This window comes from Saccoglossus kowalevskii, chromosome 2 (assembly GCF_978046115.1).
Source record: "Saccoglossus kowalevskii chromosome 2, keSacKowa6.1, whole genome shotgun sequence".
Classification (NCBI taxonomy): Eukaryota; Metazoa; Hemichordata; class Enteropneusta; family Harrimaniidae; genus Saccoglossus; species Saccoglossus kowalevskii.
The window spans coordinates 25,789,272-25,812,152 of NC_140642.1; the positions used below are offsets into that span (position 1 = coordinate 25,789,272).

Genomic DNA, 22,881 nt, shown 5'->3' on the forward strand with positions numbered 1-22,881 from the left:
AAAAACGAGAATGGAAACAAAATATTACTTTGCTACGAAAGATGTTAAAATCGTATTATTATAGCTGTACATATTTTAGCCAATAAAACACGGCAAATGTTTACATGAGATGGGAGATGCTTGTATTTATTTATTTAAGAAAAGATATTTCAGTGAGTGAATGATTTATTAAAAATTGACAAGGTTATACATTTTTTCCCATAACCGTATCAGAAGCCCAGTTTTCAATCAAATTTTTAATTTGTCGAGCCAAGATAGCGGTAACCATGGTTACAGATCGTAAATTGTCATGTTTTCGCGACACTTTACGGCAAGCGAAAATTATCAATTAAAGTATACGTAGGTGCAATAAAATTGTTTTTTATTTCTTCTTATCTCTGAACACAATAATAAAAATTAAATAAAAAAGAAACGTATTCACTGCCAGGCTATTGAATAATATTGCTAGTACAAAGTGGGCAGGATGTATATATTCTTCAGAAAATTGTCCCTAACAACGCAATTTCATTAAAATTGGGCACTAGTTAATGGCAATATAATTAATTTGTTACCATTAGTCAAATTTTAGTCACAAAAAAAGACATATTTACAATTGAAGAATTCATATCAAATACTATACAGAAAGTCAAAATCAAGGCCAGATTTTAGGAATATGTACAATATATATGTAGCTTCACGCAAGAAGAAATTGAAAAAAATATCTATACAGAGTTTTTATTTTTAGAAACAAGAAGACCAACTGTTCCCCCATTTGACTCAGCAGAAATATTGCATTATCATATTATCAGAACAGAAAATACAGCTAACTGGTAAATGCTTAATGAAGAATTACTGAAATTAGAGTGGAGACCACCTCTCAGCTTTCCCGTCACCTTCGACCACCCAAATTTGAACCCCCCTCCCCACCTCCCTGCCTGGATACAACTTCAAGATAGCTGTCTCGAGACAAGAAGAATAGACCTTAAAAATGTGTATAAAAATAGTTCCCATGAATTTACCCCCGGCAGAACTGTATGCAAATAAAAAGCAATGAAGGACTTACATACAGAATAACATTGAACGTGTGTTTTGAAAGAAGAAAACTATAGGTTTGCAAGGCAGGCCAAAATATTCCCTGTACTGCTACTCGTTTTTGATCTTTTTTAACATGGACTTCAAGATATCTGCTGCCACTCTTTTATTTTACCTCTTTCTCCGTTACTGTCAAATAGTCTATTATTGCATAGCTTGTTTTCCAAATGTTTAGCACAGTCCAGCGTACGTCTCCATAAACACGTTCTGAAAATCCACGTTATATATATATATATATATATATATATATATATATATATATATATATATATATATATATATATATATATATATATATATATATATATATTACGTAATACAATTAAAGCTTAGTAATGAATAATAACAAAGAAACAAAAACAAAGAATACAAATTATATTTTATCCCTGTAAAGTAGCTGTAGTTGTGCTTTTATATAATCAAGTAAATCTCTGTGTGTAAGGTGCACTTGAAAATTGGACGTTTCTCAATAATTGTTTTTTTTTTCTTCTTTTACATATTCTTGTTTATATTATTGTAATAAATATAATCCAGGGGAATCGTCTCGTAAGTCGTACTATGGTATTGGCACTCAATAAATGCAATACTGACAGTGCTTTGTTCACCGTTACTGGTCTACAGTAAGCACCACGTTTTAATACATTATGCATTCAACTTCTTTCACTCCGTTCAGTGTCTTGGCTCTACATGTAAATGATTAGGCTATGTTCTGCTGCACTTGTACCACATACTGTACATTTCCTCTTACCTATATATCACATTCTGCCTACGGATGTGGATATTATGGGATATCGCACTAATTATACCGATGTAGATATTATGGGATATTCCATTCTGCCCAGGGATGTGGGTATTATGGGATATCGCATTCGTTATATCGATGTAGATATCGTGGAAATATCGCATTCTGCTCAAATATGTGGATATTATGGGATATCACATTAATGTTACTTATGCTGATATAATGGAAATATCGCATTTTTTTTACAGACGTGATTATTATTAGATATCGCATTTACTTATGGATATTGTCATATGATGGTACAAGGCGAGCGACGATGTTACGTCACAGTTACTTCATTCTTTCTTCTCAGTTTCTTGCAATTTATTATTTAGCATAGCTAAGGCCCCCACTCCCTGTGATAATGCGCCATTACTTCGACTGTGCTGATGGTCCCTATTTCTATTTTGTGACGTTTCGTACAACTGTTTCTGCATGACAGCTAACGAGACTTTATTCGCAGCTAAGAAATCCTTCATTGAAATCATCTCCCCTGACATTCTCCTTCCGTCCGTGTCGCTGTCGTAGGTCGAGTCCATGTCAGTCACTTCCACGTTTTTGTCTCGACCTTTCGTATTTCCTGCCCTCGCCTGTCTCTGTAAGTGTCCCGGCGTTATTGCATTTCTCCTCGGCCGAGGTTTCCTCTTCACACAGCAACGACAGTCCAGCTTTTTAATGCACCAATTGAGAAATTGCTTGATAATAATTGTAAGCACGTTGTACATAGAGTAAATGCAAAGTACGCCGAGTAGCAGTGACAGAAAATTGCCAATTCTGTACAGAGTCTGCATTGGATAGTCGGGGTGTTGACTCGGCACGTAGTCCCCGAAACCAATTGTACTAAAGGCAACAAAACAGAAGTAAATTGCATCCAAGTATCTCCATTTTTCTACAGCAGAATACATTGCTGACGCACAGCAGGCTATGACTATAGCTGATATTGTAAGAATCACCATGACATAGTACACCGACGGTTTCCAGTTATCCAAATTGTCCTCAGATCCTTGCGATCCCCTCCTGTCGTTTTTGGACGCTGGCTGTCCGTTTACAGGCTGTTTCTTTTTTAGCTGCCTCAAATGCCACGATCTCATCACAAAGGCGAGGAATGTGATAAGACGCTCTAAAAATATGTTAAAATATAGAATAGTTGCACCACTACCAAGTAGTCCGTACACTATAAGCACGCATTTCCCAGCATCTGTAGAAGGTGACGTCATACCGAAACCTACAAAATAATGAAGTAAAATGATGTTAATAAGTATTGTGCATATCGTGAATTTACTAGGTCTGGCTGTATGACAAGGAGAATTTCACGATTGGCATGACTAAAATAAACTACATACACACATATTCCCATTTATTTAAAGACCTTTACATTTTTTTTACTGTTCTAAGTAAATGTCAAGTAATGGACAAACAGAACATCTAGAGGGATTAGAACCAGCACGTTCTTAACCAGAAACAACAATTCTTGGGTATTCTAGGGCCTGGTGATTTGAAACGACTTGCATGTAATCCGTCAATTTCATTTTAATGAACCGCATACGCTTGATCTTGCACGACTTTCGAATTTGGCCTCGTTGACTAATCACTACACTGGGGACACTAGTCTTGTTTTGATTTGGGATATTAAATTTACATATTAAACTTGTACATATATCTATTTTATAGAAAGAGGAAAAGCACGATTCCAATTTCAACATTTGCGCCGGAAATGAGTAAAGTCTATCATTTGATTATACATGATACGACTCTTACTATGCGCCATCGATAACAAGGAATCAGCATACCATTTAATGGCGGTCGTATGGCAAGTGTATACGTGTAATGCGAATATTTAATGTTTATATAAGCGGTGTATTTTGTCCCTGTTTCACCTCATGCCATCAAAAAAACGGTCAGATTCCAAGCTTAGTTAACTGCTGCTCTTAAGAAGCTTACTTACAAATACATTGTAACATGTTCGGCCCATAAATGAAATTAGGCAAGAGATCACATGACTGAGGATACTTAATAAAAACTATAAATAGTCATGTTGATTTCCCACCAGACCGGGAAGAATGGATTATTGGATTCAATATGGCCGATGGCGGCTTTGTACTACCCCGGTTGTTTTCAATGATACACTTATCTCCCTCCGACAAGAACAAAAAGTGCTGCAATTGTGTTTGAACATAGACTCTTTAAAAGTGAGTCTATGGTTTGAATAACATTTGTAAGGCGTAGTATGACTATTAGGTGGTTGTGTTATTTGTTTATCGCACACGGAATTCATACATGACTGATTAGACATTTGAATAAGTAAACTACATTTGCATTTCAATGGTTTTTGATAAATCATCATTTTCTCGTTGTGAGTGTGTTTTACAGTGCAGCCGCCATCACGCGATCTGTCATAAACAGAATGGTTTTGGCAGGAAAAACAGATGAGAATTGAAAAAAAACGCCCTAAAATCTATCAACACAATCATGTTAATATTTCATTTCAATCAAATTTTTGTTCAATTGTATAACAAAAAGGAGTGAAACGAATTGTCATTCTGGTACACTTTGAGTAAGTGACGTCATCTTAGGTTCGGGATTACTTTCAGAATCAATTAAGGGGGCGAGTATGCGACTTGTGTTAGTTGAAGGGATTCAGTAATCGGGGGTTTGCAAATGGTAGGTATTAACATTTAAGACATGAATATGATTGCACGCATTGGGGTTTATTGATTACACTGCGTCAGTAAATTAAAAAAGCGTTGTCATGGTAACGCACGTTAACTATTATTGTGCACAGGTTTCCCGTTGGGAGTGCTACTTTCCTTTCAGCATGTATTGCAGACTACTTCGCCACTGTTCAAACTACGCAAATACAAGAAAAATTGATGAGAGTATTGAAAGTTTGTTTCTTCCACAGTCTGGCTTATCAGTGTTATAAGTAGAATGATGTTTACAACATCAACTTTTCTTCTAATTGACCGGGCATTTTGGGGAATTGCTGTTGTTAGTTTCAGTTTCTACAATACGGGTGAATCACATACATTGTTTTAAGTTTTGAAAAACAAAAAGGGAAACCTAAATATAAAATATTATTAATTTAATTGATAAAAATAATTTAATAATATATTTAATATTTCTGGTAACAACGCAACTTGCACAGTGATTCGAGTGGGCCAATACAGGCTGATATTTTGTTTCCACGTCTTACGAGATATTGAAGATATTTGGAAAAGAACTTTCAGCTCCGATTGGGGAGTATACATCCACATCTAAAATTAATGATAATTTAAAAAAAAAAGATTTTTTTAATGTTTTCAAGGGCAACTTCTGCGCCTCCACGTTGTCATTATTGATTAAATATGTTACATTACTATAACATCACTGAGAAGTGTCTCCGCAAAATCAAATTAAATTTCCTAATTCTTAGTCTTTATACGTGTTACTGATTCCATATTATTGTGTGTGTGTGTGTCAGCCACCTTTAATCATAATGACCGACTGTGTATAATTGGAAATATTGGCGATTAGTTACATTCACACACCGTCACTGTGACTTAAAGTGCCCTTACAAAATTCGCCTTAATCTTTAATGAGAAACATGACCCCGTGTTATAAAATCATTTAATTAGTTCGAAAAACAAACAAAAATTATAAAGCGTGGTGTTATATTAAAATATTAAAGCTGGTTACTTCTGAAATTCCATGCAACCCATCCGATGAAATCATAGACACATAAATAGACTGATAACGTAGACGTAGATAGCCAGATAGTGAAATGCCGTGTCCAAGGCGGCAACGTTACAGACACTAGCGATTAGCGAGGATTTCATTTACGGGGATGAATAATATATACCGTAATTAACAAGCTACGACGACGTAGAAGAAACTAATCGATGCTACATAGCATTATTTTAATTAATATTCAGGGTTGAGAAATGAGACAATTCCCAATAGAGATTATAGTCTGTAGTAAACGAATTCAATATACTAAAGTGGGCAGTGTAACCCGATATTTCTTAAACGGTCAATTTCCTGACCGGTTCTTCTGGTAAGACAATGCCACCTGCCGGTAGTGATACTGATTCTAGTAAGGATGTGATACCCAGTTAAATTAACATGATTAATGGAACCTTGGGCCACAAGTAGCAATATGCGGCATGTGTAAATGAGCTGCAAGTAAACCACGAGACTGTCCGTCGTCGATGCTGACAGATACGAATGAGATGGAGCCAAGGAAAGTCAGAATTACAACCTGTGTAAACCCGAACTTAATACTGACTGAGAGGGGGTAATTGGTATTTACATTAACCAGTGTCTTTTCTTGTAGTCACTGTGATGTAAAAATAACACAATTTAGCGACACTGACATGCTTAATGCAAAGCGTATAAAGGGAAATGTTACAACAATTTATAAAGGGATTGTTCAATTTCTTGAAATATACAATAACACCAACAATGTAGTCTGACAATGTCTCGGGGGATATACTCATTACAGCAGTTCCCGTAAGATAAGAGAAAGTGTACGTGATCGGAAAGATTAATGTATAAGCCTTCGAAGGTTATGAGACTCGGTGAAAGCAGATTGAATTCAAGAATGCTTGAATGAAAAGGTCGTACAATAATCACTGTATTTTAGACACTTGAGCAGTGCATTTATTCGCAAGGGCATTTAGCCAGCATTTTATAGGCATGCGTCATGTAACAACCGAGAACTAGTCACCGTGGAATATGACGTAAACGATACCCGTATCGCTGATATTATGCTGAGATCATTATCTAAAAAAATGCTTATGAACGTAGTATGAATTCAAAGATTTCAACATATTGTTATGTTTCACTATTGACACACGTACCCATGGCAACATACGTATGTTGATTAGGTACATTAGCATGTTGGTAATGGTGTTTGCTAAGTTGAAAGTGCCTATGATATATTACCACAGTCAACATGGCAGCTTAATGTGGGCTGTATGTAACAACCCTTATAACAAATGCACACATACATTACAAAGGTTGCTTGTTGCATTGTAATATATATATATATATATATATATATATATATATATATATATATATATATATATATATATATATATATATATATATATATATATATATATATATATATATATATATATATATATATGACAAAATGTAAACTGAATCTAGCAAGTGCACAAGTACATCTGTCACATTTCGAGAAAATATCAACGATTCTCGGATGGATCATGAATTAACGTACAGAGAATGGTACATTTTCTAAACAACATTGCTAACAGCCAAAAAACATCCTGTCTTGTAATCTACACAATAAAAATTGAATGAGGCTTTTAGGTGCATGTAGTTCGATATGTAACGACAATATGAACCACTCCACGGGTATTTATAACATATTAATATATTAAATGACTCGTGATAATATCAGACGTAAATAGTAAACGTTAAACTGATTCGCGAAGATCGGACAGATTTGGGCATTACAATATTATTAGTGTAACGTCGATGATTACATCCCCTAATATGTTAATGTACTTTTAGATGTACTTTTAATATAACCTTGACCATTTACGCTAAATATATGATTGATTAAACCAAGTTTGTGTCAAACAACGACTATTGAATATGTTTATTTTTATCATGCAATGGAGCTGTCATAACGTGTATCGTGGTTAAATATGGACATCCGGGTATAGGCCAATGACCCACTGATCTCAAAACCGGTTTCCACTCTTTTATGCTGTAATACATGTATTACTAATAAACACATATTCATTAACCTCTCCCCAAAAAAACATGTTTTACATACTAAAAAAATGGGAATTTAAATATTGACTCTCTTTGTCTGGATTTATATTCAACAAACACAATGTGTCATGTAGCGGGTTATTATGTTATGACCTGTCCATAGTTATGCCACCAGTATTTATATCTGTTCTAATAACTTAGTCATTGCACCTTTACCGTTTCAGTTTTAGTAACTAAATAAAATAGTAAATAACGTGAATACACTAGTAGTACCACCTTGTAAGTATGGGTAATGTTAGTTGCTGTATCGTGGTAACACGCTATTATATGTTTGAGTAATTCCTATTTATACAAATTATGATTATTATTTGTAAAAGATATTACCAGTGTGCATGAAAATTGCAGAATCGAAATTCATGTTAAAATAACTCAACAATCGACAGTTTCGATATTCCAGAAATGTACCAATGGAGCTCTTCGTCAAATGTAGTATATTGTTTTATTTCAGTGGTAATGAATTGTCTTTCTATTTACTTTCAAACTTAAAAGTTCAAAGCTCCAACGAGCAGTTGAGTTATAATCTGATTTGTATGTGCTAATATGTGACATTTCTATATGAAACGTGTGTTTTAAAGTTAGTCAATATTATAATTTAGACGTGGCGGCGTATTTTTTGACGTAGCAAATTTTATGTAGATCATCTTAAAACGCCAGTACATTGTTGCAGAGTTGCACAAAAAGAGCAATTGTTGGGGCGGTAATCTTATTATCACAAAGGTCACCATGGGTTCTAGTGTATCATTGACTGTTGTCAATCATTGCAGGTACTGATCCCTTATTTGTAACTTAAAACTCGTAGTCCATATTGTTCAAATCGCCAATTCCCCATATTAAACTCAGGTAGTCAATGCCACTGGGATTCCGAGTCATTCTCGTGCGACATAAACACACATACATGGAAACAACACGTTGTAATGAAAATAAATATGTATGTAAATATAAATGTATTATCACAATAATACGTTCATAGTGACAGGAGTAACTTTTAGTTCAGATGGTAAATAAAATGTATGATTTGTGCATGTTTACTTCTCATAGCCCTTGAATAATATTACAGGTAGAAAATGAAATAAATAATCTCCAATTAAAACCATGATCATAAATGTTATAATAAAAATAATCATACCACTAGTAATATTACGTCAATCATGATTTCATGTGATTTCATGTATTCAATCACGTTCGAGTTGTTCGGTCGCCTCCATACAATTAAAATTACATGCACAATGGGGATTGTTATCTGCACATATAAACTGAAAACTATGTGCAAACGAGTTAATGAAATATGTGTATTTTAAAATACCAGTCTGTACATTTCATCTACTTGACAGACAGTACAGTATTTCTCATGGCCAATAACAGCAATACCCAGTGATCAAGTTGAACAAATAGTATATCCCTCTATGAATAAAAACAGGCTTGTCAGTATATTTTGACGACTATTTACTGGAATTAAAATTGAACACGCACGGTTTTGTAGTCGTCCCTACAATGACACAGCCACACTATGTTTGATGGTCACCATAGAAACATAGATGTCATCAAACAGTTAATTCGATCCACTGCCTGTCATTCTGGACTCGCAAATACGTAAAGCTAACATTATTATTTGTATTATCTCTATTTGTTCTCTAAGTATATAATAATTAATTGTTGGATGTCGTGGACCTGAACTCTAAACTTGACAATGTTACTGTTTTCAAAATATTATTACTTAGTGTCATGCATATCGTATTGGAATATATATATCAGTTCAAAAAGAAGAAAAAAACGTTCAAGTTAATTCTACGTTCATGTAAAATCAACTATTGGATACAACTAGTTGACAAAGCTGAATCCTACTCATACGCCAACTACATATTATGGGAATATTTTATGTTTTTTATTGGATGTTTGAGGCCCATAACATACCGAGTGACGTTGTTAGGTTGATTAGCATTATATCACACATACTTTCCCCGTAGGTTTACATGTTGAACAAAAAAACACATTTTGAAATGTAATTTGTGTCTTTCTGCTACATATAGCTAAATCTAGTGACAATGTGTACAATAATGTGAAGATTATTATATTCGGATGGCCCAGGGAGATGTTTAAGTCTGATTCACAATAAGTCACTGAAAATGTGTAATATGATGTGCATTAGGGGTTTTATCCAGCTGAGATCAGAACCATCCTAGGGTCATGCTTATAGTCTTGAATTTATAACTTACAGTTACATCTAGCGTCTAACACCTTTCTCGCTCCGACGATATAATTTCAACATATGTACGTGTGGTTTAATAACCGACAATTAAAAGTGTGGCTTCTTGATTAAACTATTGTTTTTTTAAATGGATATTCAAGTACATACAGTGTATATATATGGATATTAGGTTTATTTTCTACAATAAGTTGCGGAGAAGTGCCTAATTCTCGCTGCTAGTGGAATACTAACAGCATCAACAATATTCAATTTTGAGAAACTTGAATAATAATGGAATTTTGTATCACAGCGTGATAAACAAATGTGATCTGAATCTCAAGCAACTTCAGTCGATTTTTTGCCAACCTTAAAACTATATTTTCTTTATTATTTATCTTATACATTCTACCCGACAATGTTTAATTTGCCGTGGTCCGATTCACCGTAAGTGATAATCTGAATTAAAATGTATTTAAAAAGCGGGGAACAAGGTAATATTTTTTCATCACTGTATATATAATGTCATGGTTTTAGTAGCATATGTCCAGTAACAACCTCGGGCCAACATATAACTATGTGTGATATCATTACGTGATTTGGTACAGTGATATGATACTGTATCCTAGGCAACAAATAGAGCGTAGCCATAAATTACACTGCCGTGCTATTATTTGTATTATATTTGTTGTGGTAAATTATATAAATTATTATTACTATTACATTGTGAATACGGCGCCGTTGTTATTGTCGCCTTTCGATAAATTGAGTCCTATCGTTTGTACTGCATCAGTTTGTTTTCTGTTAATTCAGCAGATTGTGTTAACATGACTATCACTGAAAGAGACCGTTAACTTTATGGCAGCTAAATTATAGTAAAGACAACGTTTAATTTGCTATCTTATAATCAATATTCTAAGCGCATTGACAGCTAGTATGCGTGAGTAATATATACGTGATAATCAGTGTTATCGATGTCTCGCGAACAGTGTGACAGATGGCAAATTCGAAGTGAACGAGAAAACAAAACAAACACACACACACACACACACACACACACACACACACACACACACACACACACACACACACACACACACACACACACACAACATCAGCAGTGCTTGGTGAGTTGATAAAATCAAACACATAAGGACGAGAGGCCGCCCGACATGTGATCTCACTCACTAAACGAGAAACAGAGGACTGGAATAGCAAGCGACGAGAAATGGAATCAAGACAAACACCTTAAGGGAGTGCGGTTCTTAACTGGACTAGCCGGAAAGTGCTAGTAAATCGAAGGTTTATTCAAATCTTTCACGAATAGAAGATAAAATGATCGATGAGATGATGTCCAATATTATTTATGAGAATATATGTTAAAACGCCAGTCGCAAAATGTTATGTTTAATAATAGTTATTGACAAATAGTTCGGCGTATTGATTTCGAAACGTTCATTTATTTACTTAGCAGTGATCCGTGCGTCTACCAGCTGTCTCGAATAATGTATGTCACCCCTCCAGTTTCTATGTCAGTTGCATTTATTAAAAAAAAAAAAAAAAAAAAAAAACATAAGCAAAGAAATACATAATTTAACAACGACTCGGTTGAATCACATTCCTGTCATTTTTTTAAATGATGGTAAAATTGAGAACGAAAGGAAATAACAAAAAAGCCCTGGCGACTAAAACGATCCCATGTAGATGTTTCCATGGTGATCTTCAGTCGTAAATACAATTGGAGCTATAAAAAAGCAATGTCTTACATGCCTCACGCAAAAATAATAATTATATTCTATTTAGAATTTTATAAAGTACACTTGAATGATTGACAGTTTGTCTCGTTCGTAATTATCAACCATCGCAAAATAAACAAATATAAATAAAACATTAAAATTTAACATTTCGGTCACAATTTATCAGCCGCCACGCCCATGACAACGTGTAGCAACGTTTTTTTTCCGTCTTCTTTCAAGATAACGACTCCAGTTATCACGAATTTATTAATTGCAGATTATCTGGAGAAGAATGCATGGTGATATTGATACACCTACATTGGCGCTAGGATACGGAAGCTGCTTGAATATATAGACAATTACTTGTTACGTGTTGTCGCGGACAACACGAGGTGTTGTCATGGCAACAATTGAATATGCGAAATAAATGAGTTGAGTCGGGATTTGGGAACAGTGTAAAGCACTGTAAATGATAATTGGGCAACAAAATCAAAACGTGCGATCGCGTATCGTTCTTGTCAGTATCAATATAGTGGCGTATTTTTTTCCCCGAAAGAAGTAAAAATGACGGCAAACTGCTTGCACAGCCAATGTAACAACGCTTGTTATGTCGAGCAATTTAGTTAAAAGGTTGGCAAATGGCAATGTCAGTTCTTTCAGTCTCACTATTCTTTTTAACGTTTCATTTCTTGCCAGTTTCACAATGCTTGCTGTAACTGATTGTCGATTTCCGAGGATACTTGATAGCATTGATTGGCTTTCCGCAATGGGAAAAGGCATAAGAAGACTTATTTAAAAATGAAAGCAAATTTCCAATTTTCAATTTATACAATAATACGTTAATATAAACGCGTTCAATGTTCGAATGTGGCTAATTATTCCTCCGTTCTCTACATACATCGGTACCTGTGACTGAATAAAGACAAATTTTAACATCACAAATTCACTTCCGATATTTGCACACGATGCACTGTATCGCTAGTAAGACGAGTAAGGTATAGTCAACCGAAACAAAACAAAAACAGTCGCCGCGGTAACAGAAATTCCACAGTAACTATAGCAACACGAAGGACGTCATTACGTGATATTGTACAGTAGTTGACCTCACGTTCCGCTGAACCATGGCGCTACGCGGAGTATATTGTACGCATTGCAGGCAATCATGGCGAACCGACGGATCTCTTGTAAAGGCACAGATAAAATATAGCTTACTGGCCCGTGAAAACAGCGAAGCAACGGCTTTAATATGTCTACGATGCATTGCCAATACTAATGAGTATGCATAAGTATTGACTTCCTTCTCCGTATGATGATTTAGATACTTCGCCATACAGTGTTTACCTGCGTCATACTGAGTGTGACTACGTCGACTGACTGTGACTATGTATTGCTTGTTGTGTGTATACCGTGCATCGGTTCTATGTGTCCCGCTACCACGGATCAAATAATGATTTACAACGTATTTAAACTGACATGGGCTCGTATGCATGCGCTATAAAGTGGTGGTGTTATTCTGTGTCCAGGTTTCCTGCATATGGGTATGGTATATTTTAGTACGGTTGTCATCGCTTTTAAAGGTCTCATTAGTTTCGCTTCAGATCGCTATTTAGTCGTCTGTGCTTTCGTCCATTGCATTTGCATAATTCATCCAATTACGCCACCTAAATTCATATAATTTCACCTGATATTGATAGCAGTTCAGGTGCAATATCATTCAGAAAACATGATCTTACCAAGAAGCACACGGGGGTGTGAATTCAGTGGTTCTGGAGTTCCGAAAGCATAAAATCATAACATGTGTGGATTTAGGGGGAAGGCACACTAGACGCCCCCCAATTCTTCTGACAAAAAAGAACAAGAGTCAATTGAAAAACCCAGCCATGTCATGAGGCGATGCAATGGCGCCCTTTTACCAAATTTCTGGAACCGCCAGTGATATATGTACTAATTATTATTTGTTGTTTTAAAGTTGACACTACAATTTGACACTCTTCTCTCGTCGTGAAAATAACATGTACGTCTTTCGCCATCTTCTCAATGGACAGGCCATCTACTCGAAGTTATTAGACAATATATGATTTCTCCACATGAGTTTAGACCGTGTTTCACAACAAGGAAAATCTGAAATTGTTTATGATCTATTTCCGATAATATCTTTTCTGTGACGTTTGTAAACATTTAAAAAATATCGTAATTTTTTGTTTTCCATTATGATTTGTAAATTGTTCATGTAACTATACGACTCCGAAACGTTCTCCGCCAACTGTTTCCATTGGCAGATTAGTTAGAATCTAAAGATTCCAGTCGCCAGTTCACTGACATGATGGAGGAAACATAGTGGGATAAGAATACTAAGGTCATGAGACGTTAATGTGTTCCGCGAAAAACAATGATTGGAACCAATGTAACATAATTTAATGGTCGAATAAGCCCGTTCTAGTCAATGATATGGATTGAATGATCTAGTTCTACCAACGAGCATGCGTGTATTGGATTCCAATGTCAAGATATCTTTCATGTGTCATGAAGAGAATGTCCTTTTAATATATCGTTAGTTAGTGAAGCAAAATATGACGATAACAAAATAGATAAGTTACATTCCACTCCAAGTCTTATAGACGATTTTTGTTTACTGGTCTTATTATTATGGATATTATGAAAACAGTTATAAATTATGTGAATGTAGAACAGACATGTTCCCTAAAGGCATGTAATACATATGGTACATTTATTCTAATGTGCAATGTGGGATAACATAATACAAATCGAACCATACACGGAGCAATTATATTGATGTAACTTTCTGCAGTGGCATTTAGTCGCAAAACAATGTGAACAGAAACAACTTGCCTTTTTATGAAAAATACATTATTCGGGCTGTTACGCAAATCTAAATGGGCTACGCACGATGCCATTATATTTAAAAATCGATTCAACTAATATAGTCGACATAGTTATGGTTACTGTTATTGCAATAGACGTTTGGCAAATGGCCGCCGGAGTCTCATGGATAGCGAGAAAGCCACGCAACTTTTCTTGACACTCGAATAGTGTTCCATTCTCTCTCATCGACATGACTTTCTCGTTCTCAACGAGATCTCGTCGGCCATTTCGTTTAAGATCTATAATGAATTAAATTGACTATAACATGCGGCAAATCAAGCAAATGGTATCAACCAAACAGACATGTCACTTTAACGAGATGGAGCACGTATTTTTAGATTACGCACAATGTACAAGCTAATTGATCTAGCGATTGCAAATACCGTCACTGATATTTACATTGATTATATAGTCGCCACTTTTCACGTATGTACCTGGTTAAACAAAACTTTACTAATGGCCAACGGAGCTATAATGACAGGGAACGGAGTTCTTGACAGCGTCAATGAGCTTGTGAAACACGGATTGCCCGACTCTATCCCACAATGCACGACTTTCACATTACACCATATCTACTATGTTCGTGTGAAAGCCAGCGTGTTTAAAATATGGTCGTGATACAATTAAGTGAAGAGCAAATGCTTAACTGAGACTTGCAATCAATATGATGAGTACACATGGATTCTGTACTGAAAGGACGCAGGTCTTACACCTGGAAATATAGTGTTTAGCAAAACATTTAAATAGATTTGTCCACACATGGTAATATATTGACGTATTGGCAAAGGTCGTAAAGGGGCAATTGGCACTACAATGACGTAAAACGAGAAATATGTATCCCGAAATAGGTAGTTAGGTGTGCAGAAAAAATCGAATACCGTTTACTATCGCAGCACAGGACCAAGGGTTGATTCGACTGTCCAATTAAAATGCCGTAAAATTCTTCTATTTGAAACTGAAGATTGGTAATTTATCGTTTTCATGTTCCAAATTAGTCACATCAAGCAGTGAATTGAACATGAAATCTATAAGTGTGGCAGTGGTTGTGAATACAAATGATCGGAGCAATGTAGTTTCTCATGGAACGCGGTACATTGTTATGAACGGACTTTCCCACAAGGGGCTGCGCTGTGTACATGGAATTGCGTTATGAGATATTATTATTTTTTTTTGTCGAGAGAACATATGTTCAGATGAACTATTCACTAACGAAATGTGGAGCGTTAACAGCTGAATATAATAGTTCTGTAAGGTCGTACTACAAAGCACGTAATGACTCTGTATTCTCACTGCGGGTCGCCTGGTCGATATGTTGTCACTATAGCATCGTTCATATTGGGGAAAATGTGCGATCTTGAGTGCATTTGCTTACTGTTACGCTGCGACATGTTATGGTCTTGTTTTGACAAGTGCACGTCTCGTTCGTGTTTATCCTAGTAGACATTACGTTATGTGTCCAGGTATTATAATTTCGAAATTTGTTTATGTCTACGCAAGGATTTATATTAGTAGTTCCATTGTGGGCGTATTTCCGTTTGTCGTGGTCGCGTTTCTAATTAAAGTAATGTGTGTGAGACAGAGGAGTTGGTAAATACTGAAAGACAGGTCTTAGAACCAACGCCAGGATTAAAAAAACGACTGCAATTGTCACAAAAAGGTGTATCAACACTCTTAGTAGGTTTCATCGGTTGGCCGAGTTACGACTAATACCCCGTTCCTGTATTTTTTTCCCTTATATTTTATTTTCGATAGAACCGATTACCGACCCACGCAATCGACCGGCGCATGTGAAAACATGCTCATTTCCGTGCTCGTTTCCCGCTCTTAATCGACGTCCGCCAAGAAATTAAACAAGCATGCGTTTTTTTGTGAATAGCCCTGTAATGAGCCGTATTATTACTCGACAAATATTATTTTACATTTACTCTGCCAATTACATCTCATTTAGGCTTATTCGCTGGCATAAAGCCCGAAAAAAATCTAGATAAAAAACTTAGATATTCATGGTAGATCGGACTAAGACCCGTTCTGGAGACGCGCGTGAAGAACTTTCGCGCATTGAGATCAGAACCTCACAAACTACAACAGAATGGTCAAAATATCATAAGCTCAAATAATGTTGTTTTACATATGTGTACGAGTGGTGTTTTGCCGACAATGACCGCGTGTTACTCGATTACAACAAGTTATCGGAGCGCAAATGACCGGAATGTATGTTGTTATACACGGGGAGACCCGTAACGTTAAAGGGCGGCAGTCGTTGTGCGCGTCCTGTTCGATATGGAACTCCTAACGACGTATACAACGCGTGTAAAATACATTGTTTATTTACATGAAATTCGAACACGCGCTGCGTGACGACCACCGCGCTTTAAGCTTTATTACGGTTACTCAACGCTACTAATGTGAAATTAATGTGTTTTCAACACTTTTTATTCATGTTTCTGATATTAAATACTAGTAAATGGATTTCGTTCAACATCTATTTGTATTTGTTGCTGCTACTGTTATATACTGAAATATTGGTCAAATTTAAGGTCAATCAATTTAATATTGACAATTATATTTCTGGCAACGTTTTATATACATTTGTTGTTGCGTTTATTTGAATATTAACTATTCACCATCATCATTATCATATTATTAATAATCAAGTGTTAATGAATTTCAGGTTTTTCAGTGTAAGCCATACAAGAGCACCGTCGAATCCTGGGTTCATTAAAAATTGGCGAATAATATACAAAGGAGAATGTATTGGGAGAATAAAACTAAATTAAAGTGTCATATCAACGCCTTTATAGAAGATAATTTAAATGTGAATTATCATAACCAATGAACATCGGAGCAGGTAAACACGCATTACCAAGTCTCGCGTTATGTTATGGTAACTTTTCCTGGAAGTCGGAATTCGTTAAAGAATGTTCAAGATTATGCCCTGATCTATAAATAAAGCAACGGGTAAAGTTATATTTATAAAATGCAAAATGTGGAAACTATGTTCGATTTGTAATTAGTGTCCTAATCGCTACGATTTGTGTCGGATTATCGTGCCCTGACATGACTTTTCAATCAATGTTAATGTATTATGCTTCCAAAAGCTATTTCGTTCGCAATAGTAAATCATTATGCAAATGCCACTAATCGCACGCAGTTTACCATATTTCATTATTTACTTGATCACTGTGCGGGTATCGCGAATGACGATATCGCGATCAAAACTATAGATTCTGGTATTTTTTCAAGAAATATGCCTATAATTTTTGTGGATAGTTCAGAATCGACGTAATACGTCATGTAACCGCTAATGCGGGCATCAAACAGTTCAACTAACACGAACTTACAAGTGACAACTCGGTAGTATAGAGTTGAGCTACATCGAGTCTACCGAGTCGGTGTCGTGGAACGCAGGAAAGTGGTTAGACGTGGACGCAAGTCTGCCCACAATCCTTGACATTTAGTAAGAAATAAATAAAATAATATAATATAAAATAAACTGATATCGAATGTGAAAAGTGAACATAATGCGTCGGTAAAACAGAAGTATTCTATTTATATGCATAGATTCGTGATATTGATGGGTTTCCACAGTCGCACGCCAACGACGACCACAGCTTTGCAGTGGCATGTACAGTATTCTAGCGCTTTTTATCGAAAGCGACGCATTGTTCAAAGCTCCGGAATAGTCATAACGTGTTCGAATAATATTTCCATGCGTTTTATATGTACAGTTTTGGTGTTTCTTCAATTAAATAAAATACCATGGAAGTTTATAAATGCGAAAGCCGGGTTGCCGCGAAACCCAGCTTTCACCATTTATACACTCCCATAATATTTTATTTTATTGGAAAAAACACCAGAAAAAACAAACAAGAGACTGAATGCAAATCTACGTCGCATTCGACTGGACCCAAATTGATCGACACTGCGCGGCGACTGGGCAGCTTTAAGCTCATATTTTAAATGATTTCAGTCGCGATAGTGAGCTCCAACAATTGATCGATAATTTTCATACTTAGAAGAGAGAAAGTGAATTTTTTGTTTCATTTTTGTACTATTGTGCATGTCGCCACACAGCTTCTACAGTTCGGAAATGAATATAAAACAGGTTTGGGCACACATACACGACGATAAATCATAATAACATCATGTCGGATTGCCGTACTATGCCAGTGTACATTGAAACGATACATTATCGTTATCGCTACCCAACTGGCGAGTTTGTATAGCCTGGGTGAATATGTCCCTCTCGGCGATCATGAGCGATAAGATAATGAACACGAAGTCCGGCATGATTAGAATTATTAGTCGCATTTCATATTCGTGGTTTCAATGCGTTACTGTTTACTGAAATATGTCGTCGTGCTGAACCTAGCAAATGTTCGTACTTTCATTGCGACGCGGCATTATTTATGAGTGAATTAAAACAACACGCAACGAAGCCATGCGTACTGGAATCAATCTGTTGCGACAGAATATATACACATTTATTATTTTTTTAAATGATGAAGTAGTTATTTCCATTACGTTGTTTTGACGTTTTACGGGTGTTCCCAGCAATGAACACGGCAGTGAAAATGGTTATTTACTCCATAACCCCGTCGAATAGACTAGCATTTCCATGGGTACTACTTCCCAGTAAAAATATGACGAGCCACCACAGATATGATGCTCTCATCATCGCTATTGTCATGGCTGACTCTGGTTGCTTAGTAACTGGTTTCCATCATCACAGAGCTTATCCGTGTGAGATTTGGCGAATTTTAAATATTTCATTGCATTTTCCGCACGGATTAAGACTATTTAAATGCCGTTTTCTTGACAACTAAATGCCTTTCATATAATGACTGAATCAGTTGGATATATATTGAAATAGAACTTAGCCATTTGAAAATTATAAGACAAAAAAACGAACAAAGAGGAAGGCAAGACCAATTACCAGATGCCGTCAAATACGAAATATAAATTATAGTTCTATCGGAAACGAATAGACAGTTAACATTTCATGATCCAAATTCGAAGCAAAATGTTCACATCGCATTATAAAATCATATAAAGCAGCCATTACCGACTTAGGACCCCAATAATCTCCCTTAATATTTGTAATGGGTTGTCGTCATTCCGTCTGAAAATTACTGGGTCATTTTGATTCAACTTTATCAAGGTCGGTCGGGAATAACATAATTTACATAAACCACTATCTATCATGTAACATGAGAGGAAATGTCGGGTGCGGGGCAGGTCCCTTTCCGGGTTTATTTTGATTTAATATATCCAATATTCCAGATCACGGAATCTTTGAATATATCTTTCTTACCCTCAAACCACGACGGTTACGATCGATAGCTTCGCGGTATATGCCAACTTTGTAAATCCAAGCATGCGATAAACAGGTTTGATAAATTGAGGGATAAATTCATCCGCAGTGAGTCCCATTTCGTAATATGTGTCACGTGAGAGCATTGGTGCGTGAATCCCAGACAACGTAACGCACCCCAAGCAACAAACACAATTAGCTATAGAACTATATACATTGGAATTTGGACAATTTTTATTTTGTGACTTTCTTGTCCTAAAAAAAAAACACATTTTATGTAAATAATGTTAAAACGTAGTATTTCAAGTACGGGTTTTGCCCCCAGTCTGGCATCCGTCGCAGCAGCGTCAATGACGGGTACCCCATGCTATTTACGAGCTCCATATTTCAGTGAGAATATACGTTTTAATTCGGGGGCTGTTTATAGTTTTTTCCGTAATACATGTAATTAATCGCGCCATATTGCTACCAACACTGCCGTGTATGTCGTCGTTCTTGTCACGGGCTTGTCCGTGTCAGTGTCATAGTGTTTCTCGTGGATACGCGATTATTTTTGGCACACATTCACGTAACATTTATTTCGCCACTTTATACACATATATCTTTGCGTAGTTCAGGTTATATACCAGTACGCGAATACGCACATAAACACAGACATATATACTGAATACATATATTAATTGTCGTGTTCAAGCACATCGGCTGCAGTGTCGGTGTAAAACGAAAGTACACGTCTCAATATGGCCGCGTTCTCTTCGAAAGGTTGTTGTTTTTCATTGCTAGGCGGTAAACGCGTCATAACCTGGTTATTCTACTGTTTCGCAGTGCCAGAGGATTAAATTATTCTCAAACGCTTGACAAATCTACTCACAATCCCGCCACGTATTGTTCGCGATGTTCCACCGGCTGTGTAGTCTTTTTCCTGTAACGCTAAGGTTTCTTTTCTAATTAGGAAGCCGAATTATAAAAAAAAAAAATGCTAACGACTCATTATACGCATTAGCAGTGTGTCATCAAACAGTACAAGCTGTGGGTTCATCTCACGTAACCTGTATTTGTTATTAACTTGTCTCCCTCCAACGACGAGAGAAAAACGCCAAGGACGAGGTTAGATTGGTTTTCAATCATCTAGCGATGTATTCCGTGATGATAATGGCAACGATTTCATTATAACCACTTTTAGACCAGACGTCGTGTTCATGTAATGTAGCTACTTAATATCACCATGTGCAATTTATTCCGTAGATGAGCAATCAATGCACAAATCAATACGATTTCATCTCCGTGTATGACGACTGTGTTAATGTATTTTTTTTTTCTGATTAATTCATCGTTCAACCAAACGGGAATTCCCAGTCAATCTAACATGGTTGCGTTGTTGTCATCGCAAGCAGTAGTACATTTCGCCTTATTGCCGGGAACTTAATAATCCGCATAGTTATACAGCGGGTCATTACGCAGGGATTTAAACAAAATAGAAATATTATTTCTCGCCAACACCGGGGGCTCTGGCATTTCATACCACTGCATTGTTGCGCATAATCTCTAGTGCATCAGACAACTCGGCGATGATTGAGAGATTGTTACCAAAAAAAAAACGGTACTCGCTATCTGACAATACTCGTCACCATTGTAAACCAAATGGCACGAATTGTTGGCAGAGTGAGTAATAGATAATATTAGAGTGACGTAATGACTCACAAACAACAACAACAACATCAGTGAAAAATATGTCGCCGACCACCTGTAAGAAGCAGATACTACATTACACGGTAGAAAAAAAATATTAATTAAAACATACCTATTGTGGAAACTACTGTACACACAAAATAAAATGATCCAGAGAAATCCCAGCGATCTCTCTTTTTATCTGCTAATAGTCCTTTAACGGCAGTTTTCAGGTGATACTCGAGGAATTCTTCGAACTCTTCTTGAAATGTGGAAAATTCACTACTATTCATAGTTGCATTCACTCGATCTAGAAACTCCGTCTTTTTCAATTCGTATTCAAGTTTATCTTTTTTCTCCTGCTCATGTTCTATTGCCGAAAATATAGCTGCTCCGATCATGAGGTAAATTAGAATAAAAATCATTAACAGTATAAAGCGTGCGTTATCCTCTCTCAAATGAATCATTGAACACCAACCCCCGCTTCGCGCCATTGTGGTGGCACAAGAACGGGCACCGATCGTTGGCGGGTTGTGTTTGGCGACAAATGTAGTACTTGCCAATTAACAACCCATACTTAAATTTAGGGAAACGCCCCTGTGGACTGTGGTCTCTCGGACTAGTCAACGGCATCCATTTTGGTCCATCCAGATAAGTTTCCTCGATGCGGAGATTTCAGTCAACAGAAAAAATGACATGAATATATAATGAATACTCTTCTCCCGTCTTCTGTGATGTCTTCGACGCAAACCTCCGCTTTCATGGAAAATCGTCGTTTCATCTTGAAAAAATCATCTCTCCGTTTTCGTCGTTGCTAGTGGACGATCGTTCGCGAATAACAGAACATGCCAGTTTGGTGATCTCGAAGTAAACATATGGTTGTCGGTATCCACGAAGCAAAACACAGTTGCCCGATAAACAAGATGGCGATAAGCGACAAGAAGCGAGAGCCAGAAGTAAATAAGCTATCCTCTTTACCTATTGTACGTCTCTTCGAAACCCACTAGTGTATATCTCTCATATTAAAAATCACGAGGAAAATATAGAATCTCCGTCGTCATCGTTGTAGATATCTTTTACGAAGGTGATGGCGACTTCCCTGAAATAAACGAGATACGGTGAGCGCATACGTAATAGGACAGAAATGGCTTTGAGCTCTTGTGCATAAAGGGGGGTTGTGTTTAAAAAGAAAAAAATAATTGCCTACGTATTACCATGGATGCAAAATGGAAAACCTACACAATATAGTCCTACCCCTGAGACGTGAAAGCTGTCCTTTTCAATTACAATTATCATTCGGGAAAGCGATTGGCGGAGTCGAGCTTTTGGCTCTTCTAATCTTTATTCAACATCCCCTGTAGAAAGTGACTATGCGCCGGGAGTTGCCTATCACGCATGCGTCGTGTTTATATTACAAATAAACTGTTCTATCCACGGGAAAATTGCGTTATTTCGA

General features: G+C 36.4%; 1 protein-coding gene across 1 annotated transcript; it reads right to left on the reverse strand.

Annotated features, from left to right (window-relative positions):
* Positions 1-1,444: 1,444 nt before the first annotated feature.
* On the reverse strand, positions 1,445-22,607 carry LOC100371135 (potassium channel, subfamily K, member 13-like). Its single transcript, XM_002741706.4, has 2 exons — positions 21,559-22,607; positions 1,445-3,077 (listed from the first exon to the last, which is right to left on the reverse strand). The coding sequence occupies exons 1-2, from the start codon at positions 21,917-21,919 to the stop codon at positions 2,149-2,151; spliced, it is 1,290 nt and encodes a 429-aa protein (XP_002741752.3). The 5' UTR covers positions 21,920-22,607; the 3' UTR covers positions 1,445-2,148.
* Between the last annotated feature and the right edge of the window lie 274 nt (positions 22,608-22,881).